General features: G+C 36.2%; 1 protein-coding gene across 3 annotated transcripts in view; it reads right to left on the reverse strand.

The window, feature by feature from the left end:
• LOC125237073 (nephrin) overlaps positions 1 to 20,693 on the reverse strand; it is a 457,494-nt gene that overhangs the window by 53,945 nt on the left and 382,856 nt on the right. For 2 of the 3 annotated variants that reach the window (XM_048144026.1, XM_048144024.1), the window contains exons 9-11: positions 12,691 to 12,827; positions 5,422 to 5,589; positions 4,462 to 4,593 (exon numbers count right to left, since the gene is read on the reverse strand). In XM_048144026.1, the coding sequence (XP_047999983.1) occupies positions 4,462 to 4,593; positions 5,422 to 5,589; positions 12,691 to 12,827 (437 nt within the window). Of the gene's footprint in view, positions 1 to 4,461; positions 4,594 to 5,192; positions 5,260 to 5,421; positions 5,590 to 12,690; positions 12,828 to 20,693 lie in introns of all 3 variants that reach the window. The other variant, XM_048144025.1, reaches the window with a different exon arrangement.

Raw genomic sequence — 20,693 nt, forward strand, 5'->3', positions numbered from 1 at the left:
TTAATTTTATATTCTGACTTGACACAGACTTTTTCATCATTCATTATTTTAGATATTTCTGTGCAGTGTCTTCTTTCACTTAGGTAGCTAGTAAACCAGTCCTGAGCTTTCCCTCTAATGCCATAATTGTAAAGTTTATTGAGAAGCGTTTTATGATTTACAAAATCGAATGCCTTAGACATATCCAAAAATAATGCTATGACAGGCTCTTTACGGTCAAGACACTCGGTTACAAATTTAATTAAATCAAAGCTAGCAAGAGACGTCGATTTACCCGACTGAAATCCGAACTGATCCGAGCTTAAAATATTGTTTTTTTGAAGGAAAGCACACAATCTCTTAGCAATTACTTTTTCAAACACTTTTGAAATTATTGGGATAAGAGTGATAGGTCTGTAGTTATTAATCTCTAAAGCGTTACCTTTTTTATAAATTGGCTTTACTATCGAGTATTTGAGACGGTCTGGGAATATACCTGTGACGATAGAGAGATTTATTAGATACGTCAGAGGAAACACTAGCTTGTGGGCGCATAACTTTAATAGTTTGGTGCTAATAGAGTCATATCCAACCGAATTCGTATTATTTAATGAGAATATAGTGTTTAACACCTCATTTTCCGATACTGGAGTTAAAAACATAGAGTTTATCTGGTTGTATTTATAAGAACCGGGTAGAGTCGCTGTACTCGCGTTACTAGTACAAGGCAGATCTATGAAGAAATTTTTGAATGTTTCCGCTAGTTCTACGGGGTCATCTATGTATTTTCCATTATTATATATTTGGTCTATATGTTTTAAAGAACCTTTGGTGTTCAAATTTCGGTGGATTACTGACCATGTTGCTTTACATTTATTTTTGGCGGTTTTAATTGTGTTTTTGTTGACAATACGCTGAGCTTTATTAATGCAACGTCGTAGCGTTTTTGAATACTTCATATAGAGACTTTTATACAATGACTTATCACTTCCAGTCGATTTCCGGTAAGAGAGATAGAGACGACGCTTTTGCTTACAACATTTTCTTATTCCTTTTGTTATCCAAGGTGAGTTTTTAGTCTTTTTTAACTTTAACCTTAATTTTAGGGAAACATAATTCAAAAAAGAGAATGATTAAATCATGGAATTCGCTGAATGCTGTATTTGTATCATCATTATTAAATATATTATGAAAAGATACAGAATGTATAGCATTGATAAATTTTTGTGTATTCTCCGCACTAAAGTCCCGCCTATATTCGTACCAATTCCTAAGATACTTTAGTCTTCCTATATCAAATGAGATGAATTGTCCTGTATTATGATCCGACAAACCTAAATGGTCATTTCGACACAATACTTGCTCTATATTGCTAACAATGAGGTCTATACATGAAGATTGTCGCGTCGGAGTATCAGTATGTACTTTAAAATTATTTGCTTCCAAAATACTGATTAATTCTTGGCTTATCTTGTCGGTTTTGAGTATGTTGATATTCCAGTCTCCACATAAGATAATTCTATTTTGTTTTTTATTGACTTTAGAAAGCAAATAATTTAATTTTTCTAAGAATACTAGTACATTCGAAGAGGGAGTCCTGTATATACAAATAACAATCAGCCCCATCTGCTCTATCTGTACTCCACAACATTCAAACACATAGTTTTCTGAAATTTGGTCGCAAATATTTAATGTTTTGTAGTCTAATTCATTTTTCAGCAGAATGCATGAGCCGCCTCTTCTTTCATGTGGACGCGAGAAATAAGCTGCTAATTTGTATTTGTTAATGCAAACGTTATGTTCCATTCCCTTTTTCAAAAAAGTTTCTGTTAAGCATAGGATATTAATGGGATGCTTATTCACAAAATATTCTTCCAAGACAATATCTAGCTCATCCTGTTTTTTTAATACACTAGCTATATTCTGGTGCAATAATTGAATACTTGTATTACCATGATTGTAAGGTTTATTAAGTTTTAATTTAGTTTTAGGCACGAAAGGAATGAGACTTTGTTGTTACTTCAGAATTATTAGTTAGAAGCAAGTCCGTCTGTATACCTATATCGTTTGTTTTAGGAGGACAAAATACTTTTTGTTCCGGTTGATTGAAGTTATTGAACTGGTCTATAAACAAAATAGTTTTCATGACACCTTGGAATATCTGCTTTAGTCCGTTGTTGTTTACAAATCCTGACACTCTACTAAACATATCATACTCATAGGACAGTTCGAGATTTGAGTCAAGCAAAAATGAGTACTCGTACTTCAAGTTATCACAATAAAGTAAGTTATTAAAAGTTTCGATTCTCCAATTTAACATTATACCTGTATTTTCACACCGGTATGTAGGTAAACATATAATAAAGTTGGTATAGTCCAATGGTAATAAACTGTTTCTTATATTGTTCACAAGTTGTTGGTAGTCCTTAGTTTCCTTGAAATCTTCCTCTCCGATGAAGATGATGCAATAATCCTGTTTTGTAAGGTTCTGTGTCTTTTTATTAATGTCTGAAAACAACTCTGAAATTCCACAATTAGGCATTAAGTAATGACATATCTCTAAGTTATCTGAAAGTGTTGCCTGTGCCACTTTCAGTATCTTATTTCTTTTGTTAGCACTTATTAGGCAGAGTTTTGACTTCTTAATATGTTTCTTCGTTTCATTTGTTTCTAGTGATGGCGACCTAATTCCAGAAGAACTAGTATTGGGTGCTGTAGCCCGTTTCTTGGGATTTGCAGGCATAGAGTGTTCTTTTTGAGCTAGATCTGATGAAATTGGTGTGCTACTTATATGTTGTTTTGTAGGTAGAGGTAATATAGAGTTTCGACTTTTTATCTTATTAGCGGTTTTCTTTTTTTCTTACCTCTTATGGTAGAGATAGAATTGTTTGGTGTGTTTTCATTTAAGATTTTGCAATAAGTGTTAATTTTGATATGGCAATTATCTAATGTATTTTTTAGCTTAGTAATATCACTATTCAAGCGAGCAATTTCTTCATGAGCACTCAATAACTGTAACGTTAATTGCTGATTTGCAGACTGCAAGTTCGCTATTTCAGAGCTATTCAAGTCGGGTATATTGGGCAGACTTAATCGTTCATTTCTACTACTTGATTTTGATTCCGAGTCTGAGTAGTCCGTATCAGTAGATGTGTTAAAATTTTCATCTGAGAGATGGAAGCATTTTCTTGCATTTCGCTTGGTGACATAATCGATATTAGGACTCATTTTGCTGCCCTCTGAACTATCTTCGAATGCCATCGAAGTGTTAACGGGTTTAGGAGACGCCTGTGTCTCATCTTCATCTAAGTTCGTGGTACTGTTGGAAGGCATCACACTACTGCACTGGATATCGGCACGCAGGTCGTCGTCGCGCTGCTCCACTTCAAGTTCTACTTTGTATTGCTCTTCGTCAATTTCTTGCGAGTGGTTTTGAGCTGTAGTAGGTTGCATGTCCATGTCCGTGGGCTGATTTCCGTCGCGTGGTTTCCCCTCGCCGCTTATTCCGCTATAACGGTCTTGGGAGCACTGGCTTTCGTTGCCCTGCCGCTCCGCAGATTGTGAGACTTGACTCTCCTTACTCTCGTTAGCTGTATCTGTCATTTTGGGTGATAACTCGTTACGTTTAGACTTTGGTGAGAGTTGTGTAGAGTCATTATCTAACATGCTTGACGATTCAGGAATATGCGATTCAGATGTCGCATTCTCAGTTGGTGTGTTTAGGTTCGTTACACAGTTACTACATTTCCATGACTGCTTATTTTTGGTTGTCATAAGCATAAACCTTTTGGAGGTAACATTAGTGGTGCATTTCCTATGGAGAGTATTTTTACAAACAGAACATTGTAAGTATTCTCTTGTCGTTATAGTATTTAGACATTTTTGGCAAATAATTTTAGTTGATAGTTTTCTGGAAGTCAGAGTTTTTACTGCTTTTGTTGACATGGTCCGATATCAGATCGGATAATGTGAAAACGGACTTAGGGTCACTGGCACTACCGAAAATGGAGAGTTAACCCGAGAGTTAACTCACCATTTATATGGAATTTGACAGTTGACAGCCAACCATGAGTTAAGCGAGTGGAGCAAGTGGCCCTTACCCATTTGTAATTATTGAGTATGGATAAATATTGTATGTGGAAGCGCTGGTGGCCCAGCGGTAAGAGCGTGCGACTTTCAATCCGGAGGTCGTGGGTTCAAACCCCGGCTCGTACCAATGAGTTTTTCGGAACTTATGTGCGAAATGCCATTTGATATTTGCCAGGCGCTTTTCGGTGAAGGAAAACATCGTGAGGAAACCGAATAAGGCCTAGTTACCCTTCGGGTTGGAAGGTCAGATGGCAGTTGCTTTCGTAACACTAGAGCCTACGCCAAATTTTGGGATTAGTTGTCACAGCGAACCCCAGGCCCCCATGAGTCGTGACAAAATGCCGCGATAACGCAAGGACGATGATGGATTAATAAATAATGTAGTGTACTTACATAGGACGTTGATGGTGTGAGTAGCAACAACGTTCTCAGTCAGTTGCGCGTTGATTCCATGACAGACGACGACGATGGAGCGCCTGTCTTTCTCCACAGTCACAGTGATGTTGGATGTAGTGATCCAACCACCTAGAATATAGAAATAGAATTGAGTGATTACATTAAAAAAATAACCCACTATCCTACTCATACTGTTATGTTGCCAGAGCTCAACGAGGATACGGTGTGCTAGTGACGGAAGGATATACGGAACGGAACTAATTTGTTCCGTCTATTGTCCTTTGAGTCGTCGGAACCCGAACCCTCCTTGGAACTTGTACACTCTGTTTTGCTGAGGGCTATAAGGGGCAGTACTACAGGTTAGAGGTACTGGGTCCTATTCTGGCTTCGTTAGTGCTACCTCTGTCACTCTCATAGTCTTTTAGTCTATCTCTGTCAGTATCCAAGCTTTTGTAGCATGTAAAAACCTAAAGAGGTTTTTAGATTTTAAGAAACTTACCTTCAGGACATATGACAGTCATGTTGTTAGCTTCTTTCTGATGATTCCCTAGTACCAGCTACTTGATATCAGCGGCAGGGCTAGCAGGGGCAGTACTACTGGGTCCTAGCCTGGTTTCATTAGTGCTACCTCTGTCACTCTTATAGTCTTTTAGTCTATCTCTGTCAGTATCCTTACTTTGGTTGCATGTCGTAAAGACCTGAGGAGGTTTTGAGGTGTGGGAACTTACCTTCATGAGATATGACAGTTCTGTTGCTAGCTTCTTTATGATGCTTCCCTAGTACCAGCCATTTAATGTCAGCAGCAGGGTTAGAAGGGGCAGTACTACTGGGTCCTAGCCTGGCTTCATTAGTGCTACCTCTGTCACTCTTATAGTCTTTTAGTCTATCTCTGTCAGTATCCTTACTTTGGTTGCATGTCATAAAAACCTAAGGAGGTTTATAGATCTGGAAACGTACCTTCAGGAGATATGACAGTTCTGTTGCTAGCTTCTTTATGATGCTTCCCTAGTACCAGCCATTTAATGTCGGCAGCAGGGTTAGAAGGGGCAGTACTACAGGTTAGGGGGACTGGGTCCCCAACTCTGGCTTCTGTGGGGCCAGTGATGGTGACGTGAGCTGGAGCGACTGTGGAAGAAAGAAATAATGAATATCGGATTATTGTAAAATGAAGAATGGCATTGGTAAAGTGAGCTGCAAAAGTGCATGGTAACTTTATCAATTAATTCATTAGTAATTTTTCCACGCAATTTCGCAACTTACTGTACAATACAAATCTCAATGAAAAAAATTGAGTTTGATTGTTCCCAAAGCAGCTCAGATAATTTAGATGATACCAAATGTTTAGATTCAATTATTTTATTTGGTTTATTAATACTTTATAAAATTTGGACGTTTATAAAAGTTACTGGTAATAGAAAAGAATAATAATGATAAGAATGTTTCAAATAGTGTGTGAAGCAAAAACGGTTTGTTAGGATTGTAGTAAATGGAAATCCGTGATCTCTGCCTACCCCTCTGAGAAACAGTAAAAAATTCAACGTAACAAACGCATTTCTAAATCACAGAAAAGTGTTTTAATAGACATAGGTACATAATATTATATGAGATTGTTGTTCTTTTATAAAGAGATGAACTAATACCATTCTTAGAATTGTATTTCATACCAATATTGTAATTTCGTGGTATGAAGTCTCTACTTCTTATACGTCTACTTTTTATAAGATTACATCGCTTCTGATAACTTTGCCGACTCAATAATTCCAAAAAATAGTTCTTCCATAAGTTCTTATATTAAAAAATCTTATGCATTGGTAACCAAGTCACATCTGACCTTTAGGTCTTTAAGACTAGCTTCAACTTGTTCAGACTCCAATCATGTTTTAAGCCCCAGCATATTAACTATCGCGAAAAGATCGTTTTCATTCATTTTATAGTCGATATCTTCGATCTTATGAACTTAGAGTCGAGGTTGTCTCAAGGACTGCCTCATTAGGGCAAATTGTCTTTGGGCTGAGGTACTATAGGTTCTCGATCTTTCTCGTGTAAGTTACACTCGAAGTGAATTAACGTTTCTTGAAAGCCAGTTGTCTTTAATACTAATACTGTATCGTTATAAAAACTAACTTCGTTGTATAAAACTTAGCAACCTACTACAAAAATAAAATAATTTTATAACAAACATTTCCAGATAACAGATGAAGCCAAAATCAAAAATCAAAATCATCAACTATTCTGCAAATACGCCACTGGAGAACTTTACACGTCATATCCCCATAATATACAAAAGATTTAAATCACACACAAATACAATTGATAAGATAATACTAATTCCAAGTTCTAACTCAAGTATAACTCTATTATAATCGATAAGAGATGTATAAGGTCTGTTGCACCACCAAAAATGGAGGGTTAACCCGAGGTCAACCCACCATTTTATATGGAATTTCACAGTTTACAGCCCACTAACCTGGAGTTATGTGGGAGGTACATGTGGCTCTAAATGTCGAATTACAAATAAAAACTATCAACGCTTAAAAATATCAACGGTTTTTTAGATTTGACATGTTTATGAATAATGTCAGTGTCGTACGTTAAACTTAATAAAGAAGATAATTGTAATGATTCATCGGTAAGCTTCCAAAACAGGGATTTTTTGCAGGTATTATTATCTAATAACATAGTTGAACAGCTGTAAACGTAAAAAAAAAACTACAGAATAGGGATAACGACTACATAAAAAATGGCATTCTGTTGAGTCCGTCAGTTAGATCGTCCAAAAATACTGAACAAAAAGTTTTCGCTTTTTCTAATTAATAAAAAAATACAAAGATATAGAGCATCAAAGTTCCGGAGTGGGGGCTTGTGATGTCACTTCTGTGTAAAAATTGTACCTAGACGTGACGTCACACGAATCTTCAACGCACTGTACCATCGTCATTTTTCGTTTAAGAGAAAAATGAAAAAATACGTGTCTAAATTTTTTTGATAATCTAACTGACGAACTAATTAGTTTTTTTTAGTCGTCTCGCATATTATTATGTTTGTGTTGTATTTGTTACAAATACCAAATGAGTTACAATAGTAACGCACCCTGATTACCTACAGTGGTACCATCAAAACTCGATTAAGGTATAATTCAGCAGAATCAGACTAATGCAAATGTCAATAAGCATCAGGTATTCACGGAATCGAGTATTCTGTTTAAAATAGTTGCTATAGAGAAGTATTCGTAATGAGATGGTAATGATGGATAGAATAATGATAATTTAGTTAGGGAAGAAACTTTGTTGGCAAAGGATACTAATAGAGTTATAAACTTTAAGATATTAGGAAACAGTACTGTTATTAAAGTAAATACTAAATGGATGTGAACAAAACATGATCAGTTAAGTTAACAAGTAGAATCACTTGAAAATCAGGTAAAAAAAGAAGTTTAGATTTAATTTAACATGATGATAATAAACATGAATATTTGTAGTGAACGATATATTTTGATAAAATACACCTAAACAAGAGAACATTTTAGTTAAACATGAAATTATAAGACTTCTCTAATTAAACTTCAAAAACATATTTTTGCACAAAGTAAGGCATACACAAAAGTTTTTGCGAAAAATCGTAAAAAAATGCCTACATAATTTTCTCACCATTTTATTGTGTTCCTAAAAAGCTTTATTCTGAAATATTATACTGTATTTATACAAGAAACCACATCCAGACACCTGAATTGTTAAATAAATACCGGTTATTCTCCAGGGCAGCCCTCTGGGCCCAAATTTATTGCGATAACAACTTAAGTGTAAAAAAAAAACTTAAGTGTTAATAAAAAAGTTTGATAAACTCCTTAAAAAAAATAACGCCAATCGCCTCGGAGACCCGTTGATTTGACATTTATTTTCGTTCAACGCAAATCTCAAGTTTTAATTTCTTTTCACAAGTCCATCGACGCGTCGAACTTTGAGAATTTACTTAAAAAACGGGGCAAGCGCGAGTCGGGCTGAAAAATTGGCTGCTAGGGAGTTATATTTTTTTGATTTAATGTTAAAAGAAATAGTACATTACGATACGAGTGCGTAAAAAGGAAGTTCGAATCGAGTGGTGATAAATTAAAACACCACCGAAGGGAGTGTTTTAAATCGACACAAGTTACAAATTTCCTTCATTGCACTTGTATTGTACGACGTTTTTCACTACAGATGGCCCTCCAAAGTTTCGACCTGACAAGAAAATATTAATGAACTATTTCTGGTGCGTAAAAAAGCACTATTAATATGTATTGAAAAATACTGTTCTAATTTTCGATTATATCAACATCACTGTTGACTGCATTGCTACTGCAAATGTCAAAAATCCAGAATGAGACATCGATTTTCACATTTGTGATATAGTCGGTAGTAAGTAATATTTCCCTGTAACTTTAATGTTGTTGTTGTTGAATGTCCTAAGGCACCCCATAGGTGCATAGGGCCTCAACAAGATCCTTCCACGCCTTTCTATCTTGAGCCACCGCCTTGGCCTCGTTCCAGCTCAGTCCATATTCCCTCAGCTCGTTCTCAACGCTCCGCCTCCAGGTGTGTACGGGGCGTTTGCAGGCTCGCTTCCCTCCTTGAGACCGCCACTAAAACGCGATACTGGCGCTGTTGGTAGCTCCTCTCCGAAGGGTATGACCGATCCATCTCCATTTCCGCAGAGCCACTTCCTGGGCGATCGGAGGTTGTACACATACTCCACAGATCCTCATTTCTTACAAGATACAGATGATTGACCGGAGGGACTTACTGACAAAAATTGTAGTTAATAGGGCTGCAGTAAAATGCTGTTGTAGTTTGAATGCAGACGGCAGTTAAACTAAAATGTTACACACACTCACACACTAATGATATAGCTCTGAACTCTGAAGACTGGCCATGGTGAACAAAATATCTGAATGAGCCCAACAATTACCTAGCTTTTATTAATCAAACATGACTAAAATTAAAAAGCAAGAACCAAAAATCATCATGCAAACATTTTTCAATGTAACATCACACTGAATAATTTTACTAAGGATCCCTAAAAAACTTGTTACCAAAGATCGACATCGCTAACTGAATGGTTTTGTAGATTGACTTTAGAAAATATTGACAGTTCCCAACTTTGTAACTGACACCCCTAGTTTGCTGTCTGGGGAGTTTATCAGGGCAAGTATAAAAAAGCCATGTAATTAGTTTTATAATATATGTTTTGGATTTTAGCTGGTATTTTCTATATAAAAGACTGTTTTGGTATCTCCCGATATTATCTTCGACTAATTTTTAAATTAAGCATCAGTGTGAAATTTCTCTTTCATACTAGGTGTTTAGTATTGTTATACCTTATTCTATTGTTTTTGAAGGTAGAGCTGGGCAAATCTCGACTGGGGGACAAAAATGTAACTGATCCATTTTTTCCATGTTTTACAATGTTTGTATTGACGACCGGTCTGGCTCAGTCGGTAGTGACCCTGCCTGCTGAGCGGCGGTCCTGGGTTCGAATCCCGGTAAGGGCATTTATTTGTGTGATGAGCATAGATAATTATTTGTTCCTGAGTCATGGATGTTTTCTATGTATATAAGTATGTATTTATCTATTTAAATATGTATATCGTCGCTTAGCACCCATTGTACAAGCGTTGCTTAGTTTGGGGCTAAGTTGATCTGTGTAAGATGTCCCCAATATTTATTTATTTTATTTATTTATTATTAAATAGAGTGTCCACCGGTTATATATCTATGGTAACTAGGCGTGTTCAGTGGGTACATGTATAACTCAACATCATAGTGTAATAATGGAAAAAAATGGATTAGTTACAACTCTGTGGGCCTAGTGGAAAAGGGTATAACTCAAATTGACTCGGTGAAAAAGGTCACAAGTCCGAGATGGGACTTGTGCCCTTTTTCACCGAGTCAATTTGAGTTATACCCTTTTTCACTAGGCCCACAGAATTGTCCCCCAGTCGAGATTCACCCCGCTGTACCTTACTACATTTTAATGACACTTTTTTTATAAACTCTGTAACCTGATCTCGTGTTATATCTACGCACTCGTTTGCTGATAAAAAGTATTGTAATACCCGACATATTTTTTGAAAACTTTATGGTATTTTATCAATAATGAAAAATAAAGATTTGCATTTCCTTTTAAAAAATCTCAACAGAACAAAACATCACGGCAAATGTTACATACACTCCCCAAATCCGAACGAGCACAATTCTGACTAGACAAAGAAACCAATCATCGAAGGAAATATGTAAGACATAAAGGATTGCAGAAATCATTGTTCAGAAACATATGAAATACAAGAAGAATAAACGAATGGAAAACTTCGTGTGGTTTATTTTCAATGCACGTAAATAATCACAGGTTTATTGAATGATTCGGTATTAATTGTTGGATTATATTTCTTGGAACCTTCGTTGATATTATTTATTGCTTCAACTGTAAACAACAGTAAAAAAACACCTTATGTTATCAAAACATATTATTAAGTAGTGATGATCGCTCAAGTCTAGTTGATGTAGTGACGCTACTCGCGAAACCGTTAGTCCTGAGTTTGAATCCCAGCACCCTTTGTGTGTATATTTTTTTACAGATAGTTTTTATATGTGACTACTTAAATATAGGTTTGTATAATATCATCGCTTAGGTGCTTGGTTAGTACCGACATCCACAGTAAAAGCTTTGCCTAGTTTGGGGTTTGCTTGATCTGTTGTGTCAGATTAATACATTTAATTTAATTTTATTTATTCAAACATATTTTCTGTTGGAGACGGCCTTCCCGAACAATATAAAATTCTTTCAAATAGATTCTGTTTTAGTGAATTCAAAAAATATCTGTAAAAGATTTTCAAGACAAACGTCGCTTAAAAGGAATTTTAATTTGGCACCGTAAACATTAGTAACCTAATTTACTTTACGTTTTCCTCGACCAAAACCAGTACATCTACTGACCCAGTTAGCCAACCATTCAGGATGCGAAGTAAATCAAGGACTCCATTATCATTATCTCCATCTAATTTCAATTCAACTTTAATCTGGCCCTCACTTACACGCTTGTTTTACTTGATTAAATATATTTCAATGTGATAGCAACACATTTATATTCTTATTTCGGAATTGATCCTCAAGTTCAATTTTGAAGGCAACGATTCGCTTCGCTGCTCACTTTGAGACCAAGACAGCTCAAAATTGTGTCCCTGAGTATCCAGGGAAGTTAAAATCTTGAATGTACATAAAAAATAAGGAGTAGCAATTTAGAGAGATCGCTCTTTCGAAGATCAGATTTTTACGTTTTCTGAAAAGATTTATTTAGCTAAAACAAGTATTGAAGTATAAGTAAGATTGGCGTTCAACAAGCAATGTGCTGTCAAGAAATTTTATGAGTTGAATAACTTTTTAGTAGCAGTATCCAGATATTTCAGAATTTTTGCTTTAACAAGCAACCCAATATGAAGTGAGATGTTGCTATTTTACAACGATAGCTTTTTACTATCCAACAAAAACTTTTGAAAGGGTTTTGGGATTTTTCAGCGTTATACTCCCTAAATCTGACGATTCTTTGTCAAAATATCATCAACATAAGCACTACTCTTTCTGTTTAGCCTGTTAGTAGAGTTGTACTTTATTGTGCAAAAAAGTTTGAATAAATAAACATAAAAATCTACATATGGTCAAATCTCTGGACATAACTGGTTACTAAAGAGCTGGTGACTTAGCTTAGTGGAAAAAGCATTTGTTTAACGTGCTCAGTCAAAATATCTAGGTAGTCCTTTTTGTAAGGGGAGTCAAAGAAAACACAAAAAATGCCTCTTCGCGTAATATTAAATTGCAACCAAACAAAAATTATGAAGCAAGAAGATCTTATTTCTTATTATCTAAAATTTTGATACTAAGAAATTATCTAGATTCTTAATTATAGTTCTAAATAAACTATTCAATGAAATATGCATATTCTATCACTCTTTTATTATTTTAATGATTTAGGATCATCATAATATGTCATGAATTATTCTTTTTTTAAATTTTAATGTATTTATTTAAAATGGTTGTAGTTCTAAATATAGTTCTGTAGTATCAGCATTGCATAAGGAGGTAATGGCGAGAACATTATTAGTCCAACGTCACAAATCTTTGCAATAATGTCCACAAATTAACAATCTGGCTCGAAATAATTGGTAATTATGAGAAAGAGAAAATTAAGATACTTACATAGAACAGTCAGATCGATCTCAGCTTTCAAAGTGTTGCTGATCATAACGTTTTTCGCCTCGCAGGTATACCTAGCCTTGTTGTCGGATGCGTCTGCTTTGAACGAGTAGATATTTTCGGACATTCGGCCACTGGTTCTGTAACAAAGAGATAATCACTTTACTACAAGAAAATAAGGTTAGAATGTGAAAATCTATATCTATATCATTATACAGGTAGGGGTTTTTTTAAATATTATTAATGGGCTTACTCTTGACCACAGACTAGCCAAAGGCAAAGACATGGCCTACGATGGAGTGAGCTCGCCCAGAAGATGCCTGTCAGATGATGATGTGTTTCAGATTTGCTCAAATTTAACTATATTTACACCACATAGCTAAAAGGGTGGCTAAATATACATCCTATATGCAATGATATGCGTGGCCTAGCGGTAAGAGCGTGCGACTTTCCATCCGGAGGTCGCGGGTTCGAACCCCAGCTCGTACCATTCGTACCGAGTTTTTCGGAACTTAAGTATGTGCCAATTGTCATTTGATATTTGCCAGTCACTTTTAGGTGAAGGAAAACATCGTGAGGAAACCGGACTAATTCCAATAAGGTCTAGTTACACGTCACGTTTGGGTTGGAAGGTCAGATGGCAGTCGCTTTCGTAAAAACTACTGCCTACGCCAAATCTTGGGATTAGGTGTCATAGCGCTCCCCAGACTTCCATGAGCCGTGGCAAATGCCGGGATAACGCAAAGAGGACGATGATGCATTGATAAGTCGTTTGATTAATTATTACAAATCTCTCATTAACACTTTAGTGCTAGCACTTATAGTTTTCGCGTGATCCGTCACGAAAGTTGGTCCTTGCTGCAATTTTCTTTAAAGAATATTAAAGTGTTCTCCCAAAATGCTTACGAAATCGTCGAAATTTGTTTGATACGACTAAAATTTTGTAAACTCATGACTATATTAAATTAAGGGGATAAATCACTACCATGGATGGGACTTGAACTCACGGCTTCTGGATAGAAACTCGAGGGCTCTACAAACTGAGCCAGCAAAAGCTCATCTCTAGTTAGCGAATCTTTCAGCTTTCTACTATATGAATCAATGGTACCCCTAGCGTTATTTATCTATCATATGTCGTTTGATTAATTATCATTGAATGACCTTGAACAAAAACATCACCTATTTTAAAACAGTTACTGACTCCGTCCTTTTAATGTTCAAAATTAAAACTCGTATTTGCCTATTTAAAGATTCTAGTGAAATGTTGCGAGTTCTTTCATCTGAAAGGTCAGACGGCTCGGTATTTACCTTCAAATATTTATTTAGTGAAAAGAGGGCAGTGGGTGTTTCTTCGGGGTTTGTCAAAAAAAAGAAGGGTATTTGTTGAAATATTTTATTTTTTTGGAGACCAGTCTGGCCTAGCATAGAAATAGCCAAAATTTTTATCCAATTTTAGTATTAATGGTACTATGGGATCAATCCAGAAATCACAAAAAAAACTTTGGCGGTTTCATATATTTGTTCCTGAGTCATGGATGTTTTCTATGTATTTGGATGTTTTGTAAGTATTTGTATATTATATATATCGTTGACTGAGTACCCATAACACAAGCCTTCTTCAGCTTACCGTGGGACTCAGTCAATCTGTGTAAGAATTTCCTATAATATTTATTTATTTATTTAACCTTGAAATATTATTACATGAGATTTATTTACTTTACAATTTTACATCGCTTTAAACATCGTTTTTCAAAGAGCAAACCAGAAACACAAAACGCAATGCAAACCGTAAGACCCTTACCTCATTACGTACATTAGTAATACTCGTTACAAACGTACTCATCTGCTCCAAAATCCTCATTAAAGAAACCAAAGTGGTTACGCAAGGCGGATAATAGAAATGATATTGGAATCAATTCACACGGCTGCGTGGGAGAGGCGGGGAGCGGAACGGGCACCCTACCGTGAACAGATAGTTTTTGTCTTAAAAGGCGACCTGTGGGTAAAAGGCTATTTGATCTGGCTCAAGCGTTTGATATGTACAATCAACCAGTTTGAACCCTAGGCCACTCTGGAACTATGTCATAGTGACATTATAAATCAGATTGTAAGAAATATCTTATTGCTTGTCATTTTGACATGGTTATAGAGCGGCCTAGGGTTCCAATTGGTTGACTGTACGTACATTAGATCAATGATATTCATTGGATGAATGAACCTGTAATAAGTAGACTGTTTAATGGAAAATATATTACTATGAATCTAATGGTATTTTATATTATGGCGTCCTGGACTACAGGAAAAAAGACATTTTGATATATATCAAGCTGAAGTTATAAAAAAAATAATAAAGGTTTTTAGGCAGAACATGTATTCGATAATGATATGTAAAAAAAAAATGTTGTTGTCATGGAAGAATGAACTGATATAAGAATATTGATTTTGCCAAATATATATAAATGAAAATATAAGAAGAAACAAATGCGTTTACTAATTATATCGTCCCAAAGAAGGTTATAAATTATAAATATAAATATTATCCTTATAAAAAAGGATAGAATTAAATGTAGATCAAATAAAAAAAATTGATACCTCTGCTATAAATAAAATAAAGTTATTTTAATGTTTTTACATGGTATTTAATGACCACCATTTTCAAATACAAATTCCTGTTAATACATGGAAATTCGTAGATCCACGGATAAAATTAAAATATATTTTCTCTCAGCTTATTTAACCGTGCTTATCGCGTTCCCAAACAGTACCATTACGTATTCAAAACCGTCAAGATGAGAAGGCTGGTTCTGTTTCTAACAATTTTACATTGTTTGTCTTGTTTTGACATGCTCATTCACAATAGTACAATAGGAATAGCGATTCAACGATTTGACGATTGGTCTGGCTCAGTCGGTAGTGACTCTGCCTGCTAAGCCGCGGTCCTGGGTTCGAATCCCGCTAAGGGCGTTTATTTGCGTGATGAGCACAGATATTTGTTCCTGGACCATGGATTTTTTCTATGTATATACTCGTAAGTATGTATTTATCTATTTAAGTACGTATATCGTCGCTTAGCACCCATAGTACAAGCTTTGCTTAGTGTGGGGCTAAGTCGATCTGTGTAAGGTGCGCGTGTGTGAGTGTACTAAATGTACTAGAGAGCAGAATCATTTGGGAGTCGTTCGGTCTAGTACAGTGCAGGGAATCGTGTCTTTTGTACTTTTAGTACATGTATGTACTACACAAGCCTAAATTACATCAAAACCGGAATTTTAAAACAGAATCAGCCCCAAGAAAGAGCTTCTGCCCTTCGGAATATATTACAGAGAAACAATTAAAGTTGGAGTTCCCGCGTTTTCATTTAAAATTCTACCAACTAGTAATAATAAGGCCTTTGTAACTGTCTTCTCCAAAGAGAAATGCGTCTTGTACACATTTGCATAGAATCCATTGTCTTCGAGCGGACGTATAACATTCGTTATGTTGGCATCAAGAGAGCGAAGTAATTTTTGGCTTCCAATCTAAATTTCCCATTTGTTTTCTAAGTTTTATCCCCAATTTTGGTGCAGTGTTTTATTATTAGATTATTTTCTATCACCCCCTTACTCCCGTGGGTGTTGTGGAAATCGACTATGGGCAGGGGCGGCTCACTCCGCGATTCTATCGCCGCGCTTCAAGTACATGCCGGCGGCCCATTCATTGGTGGCGACCTTCGCGCGGCGCAATAGAATTAAATGTCGGCTGCTCGCGTGTTAGTGTAGGTAAGAATTTAGAGTGGCGGCATTTTATGAACATCAAAGGAGTGAGTCTTCTGTACTTGTACTATTATTATATTCTGTGCTATGGGATGAACGAAGGATTAAATTTTGATGTAAATATGCTGGCAACCTGGCCCCGTAGCCGAATGGCAGACGCGAAACGCCGCTGAAATGCAACCTACCTCTATCGCTCTTGCGTATTGGCGCGACAGAGTCAGACTGCATTTCTGGGGCATTTGCGTTTGGTGTTGAAATGCCATTCGGCTACGGGGCTTGTCACTGCAGTGTCACGATTTCGTTTTCTTTCAACCAACAAATTGCTAAAAGTTTCAGTTTTATGTGCTTCGTCCCTTTTAGGAATATTGGACTGAGTTTGTTAGGAATTTTGAGACTGTATGAATGTACTTATGTTATTTTCTAGGATCAGTTCATTTTCTTTTTATCTCACTAGAATATTTACTGTGTTAATATTTACTGTCTCTTTTATAATGGAAGAGACATTCTCCGAAGTACAAATTAATTTCAAACAGGAAAATTCTCAAAGCACTTCTGTGTACTTTTCACCAATCACCCAAATTAGTTCTCCGAATTTCTGGATACTAGCCACAGGCACAATAGCTTACGCTTCCTAAGCTCGCTCTTTCATAATTTTCTTAGGATATTTTTGTGTATTTGTTTTTATTATTAGTTTTTTTTTTTTTTCACCATTTTGTCCTGTGTATGCGTGCTGCAGCCTTACCACGATCTTTTTAAAAACGATTCAAACGCAGAGCAGTTCAGTTTAGGTGCCTAAACTGAGCGTCTCAATTTGCTACCATGACCTCCAATGTTCAGAGTCGAAACTGAACCGCGTACAAGTGAATGAAAGACCGATATTGTCTCTGGTTCGCAACTGAATCGTTTTGACAAGAAAAGGATGACTCTATAGGAATCGTATAAATCTATCTCGTTTTCCCCTTGTGACGTTTGATCGTTCGAAAACCAGGAACGATTACTAATTTTTAATTTTATTTTATTCTTAAAACTGGAAAAAGAAACATTTAAAATATTTAAACGTAAAATTCACAATAATTACAATGATTTTGTGTAAAATATCGTGTCTTTTTGAACAAAACTGTAAATAAATGATAAAAATATATATAATGACATTAATGACAGTTCGTTAAAGCTTATGTTTAGAACATCGCGCCCTTGACTAGTAGGTAATTAATAATAAAGTTTTTATTTATGTATTTGAAGTGCTGTGCTCGGCTATAGAACTCGCAGTGTTTGGATGATATTTTAACAAATACGTAAGTCATTAGTATTTGTAGGTAGCTCACTCGTGTCTAAATTTAATGTATATCGCTAAGTTATGCTAGACCTAGTTGATTCCTTAGCCATCCTAGTTCTAGGCATAAGTAGTTTGTCGCAAGTGTTAACATGACTCCTTGCATATCGACTAAAAAAGGATCAGACTTTTTCTCGCTCTTTTTGATTTGCGTTTTTGCGAAAGTTGCGAGATCATAGGGCACTCTAAAAATGTAAAAACGTGTTCGAATAGTTGATCCGTAAATATTACTAAACAAAATCATAAAACTTTATATTTTATTATCGAATCGGTAAGGATCGAAAAACCAAAATAATAAATTAATCATGTGATGAAACTAGCTTTAGTTATATTTTCCATCTCCTACTCCTTATAAAAAACACAAAACTATTTAGTATCGCTAGTGTTACAACAAAGCGATTCAGAAGGGATACCCCCATTTGCCAGAATTTCATTTGCCATAATTTTATTTGCCATCCTATTCAACAATCATAATATTGTTTCTCATAACATCTTATGCCATAATCATTGTTTACTATATTAATCTAGTGCCAGAAACTTTGTTTCCCATAAAGTCAGTTTCCATAATGTCATTTGTCAGAATCATCGAAATCCGTAATTACCACATTCCATACCATCATTTGTCATACAAATTAGCGTCCAGAAAAGTCAATTTCCATAATGTGCTTTGGCAGAATCGAAAACTACTATAATAGGTACTAGAAGGACTAGAGAATGAAACTGCTATCAGAAAGTAGGTTAGGTTAGGTTAGAACTGTGACCCCTGGAAAATGAAACTGCTATCAGAAAGTAGGTTAGGTTAGGTTAGAACTGTGAACCTCTGGAAAAGGAAACTGCTTGAAAAGTAGGTTAGGTTATGTTAGAACTGTGACCCCCGGAAAATGAAAATACTATCAGACAGTAGGTTAGGTTAGGTTAGAACTGCGACCCCTGGAAAATGAAACTGCTATCAGAAAGTAGGTTAGGTTAGGTTAGAACTGTGACCCCTGGAGAATGAAACTGCTGGAAAAGTAGGTTAGGTTAGGTTAGAACTGTGACCCCTGGAAAATGAAACTGCTATCAGAAAGTAGGTTAGGTTAGGTAATAATATGGGCAACAATTAATATGGCAATAATTGCTTATGGCGTTTGAATATTCTATGAAACCATATTATTGCACTTAATAATATGGCTAACAAATAGTATGGCATTGTATGATTATGGAAGGTAATATTCGGATAAACAACGAGTATGTCATATGATTTTTATGGTAAACAAATCATTCGGGCAAATGAAATTCAGGCAAGTTAGATTCGGGCAAATGAATATTATGTTAAATGACTGTCGGGCAAACAATAGACAACCGATTCAGAATAATGCGGTAAGTGAGTAACTTTTTATGAATCGCTAAATTTGACATTCCTGCGATTCAGTTTAGGCTCAAGTGGCATGTCATGGTACGAAATACACTTGAGATGAGTGAATGAAACGGCTGGGACGCTTATCGCTCGCTCGGTCGAAATTTGATCGCAATAACAATGTCGTGGTAGGAAATAGCGACGCAGTTCAGTTTAGGTCCTAAACTGAATCGCGTTAAGAGATCATGGTAAGGCCCCTGTACTGAATAAATGTCTTTTCTTTCTTTCTTTCTCTTCTGTAGTGGCAAGATAGCCAATGGGCTCAGAGCGTTATTAGTTTATGTTCACGTTCTTTCGCACGTGATTGCGCGTCGAAGTTTTTGAAAACGAAAAGAGGATGCGTGTAAACGCTAATCGTGCGCGATAGACCGCGTTATTACTATTTATTAACCCCCGACGCAAAAACGAAGGGGTGTTATAAGTTTGACGTGTCTGTCTGTCTGTCTGTTTGTCTGTCTGTGTGTGTGTCTGTCTGTGGCATCGTAGCTCCCGAACGGATGAACCGATTTTGATTTTTTTTTTCTCTGAAAGCTGAGTTAGTCGGGAGTGTTCTTAGCCATGTTTCATGAAAATCGGTCTACTATGTCACTGTCGGGGTTTTTTTCAAAATTTTAATTTTGTGGTTAGGTTATTGTTATTAATAGTATCGATTTGAAAAGAGAAAGTAATTCAAACAGTAATTCTTTAGTCCACGAGCGTATGTCCGCCATGTTGCGCGCGCGAATGAACGTACGTATAAAGACAACCTCAACCACGCGATTGCGCGCCCGCTCCAGCGCACGCAATCGCGCGGTTTTTCCCTTCCCCTCCCGTCGGCTTTACACGCGCATTCATCACACGCGATTGCTGTATTACGCGCGACAGAGCGTCTGTGTAAAGACGCCTATTGTCACTTCAGGTCGGCTGATCCTTAAAACTATTGTTTCCTCAAATTCTAAGAAAGAATCTTACTAAATAGCTACTTTACGAACCTCAAGAGCTCGAGCAAAAAACTACTTCGCCACAATTTCCTCTATTTTCTGAGAATAATTCAAAATCCTTCTTAAACTGATGGGAGTTACTGGTAGTTCAGAACTTTACTTTGAGAATAATTACCGTCTAAATTTAACCGGGACTTATCTGCCGGTTTAACTGCTAGTTGGAAATGTTTTCGACGGTTACGCGACTCTGGTTCAATGGGTTTAAGTAATTAGACTTATATTGACCGGGATATAGACCGTGATTACCTTTTTGATTTTTGTCGAGCTCAAAAAGGTAATTACGGTCTATATCCCGGTCAATATAAGTCTAATGAAAATAACCGTGAATCATTCAAAACTCTTATTGGGTTTAAGTAATGTCTGGGTTACAGTGATTTTCATTTGTATGTTAGGTTTAGTGTCACGAAGAACTTCTAAAAATGGACTAGTTTTATAAAGTAAAGCATTTTTACAGTATTTCGTATTTTATTTTTAACCCCCGACGCAAAAACGTTTGACGTGTCTGTCTGTCTGTCTGTGTGTGCGTCTGTCTGTGGCATCGTAGC

This window comes from Leguminivora glycinivorella, chromosome 20 (assembly GCF_023078275.1).
Source record: "Leguminivora glycinivorella isolate SPB_JAAS2020 chromosome 20, LegGlyc_1.1, whole genome shotgun sequence".
Classification (NCBI taxonomy): Eukaryota; Metazoa; Arthropoda; class Insecta; order Lepidoptera; family Tortricidae; genus Leguminivora; species Leguminivora glycinivorella.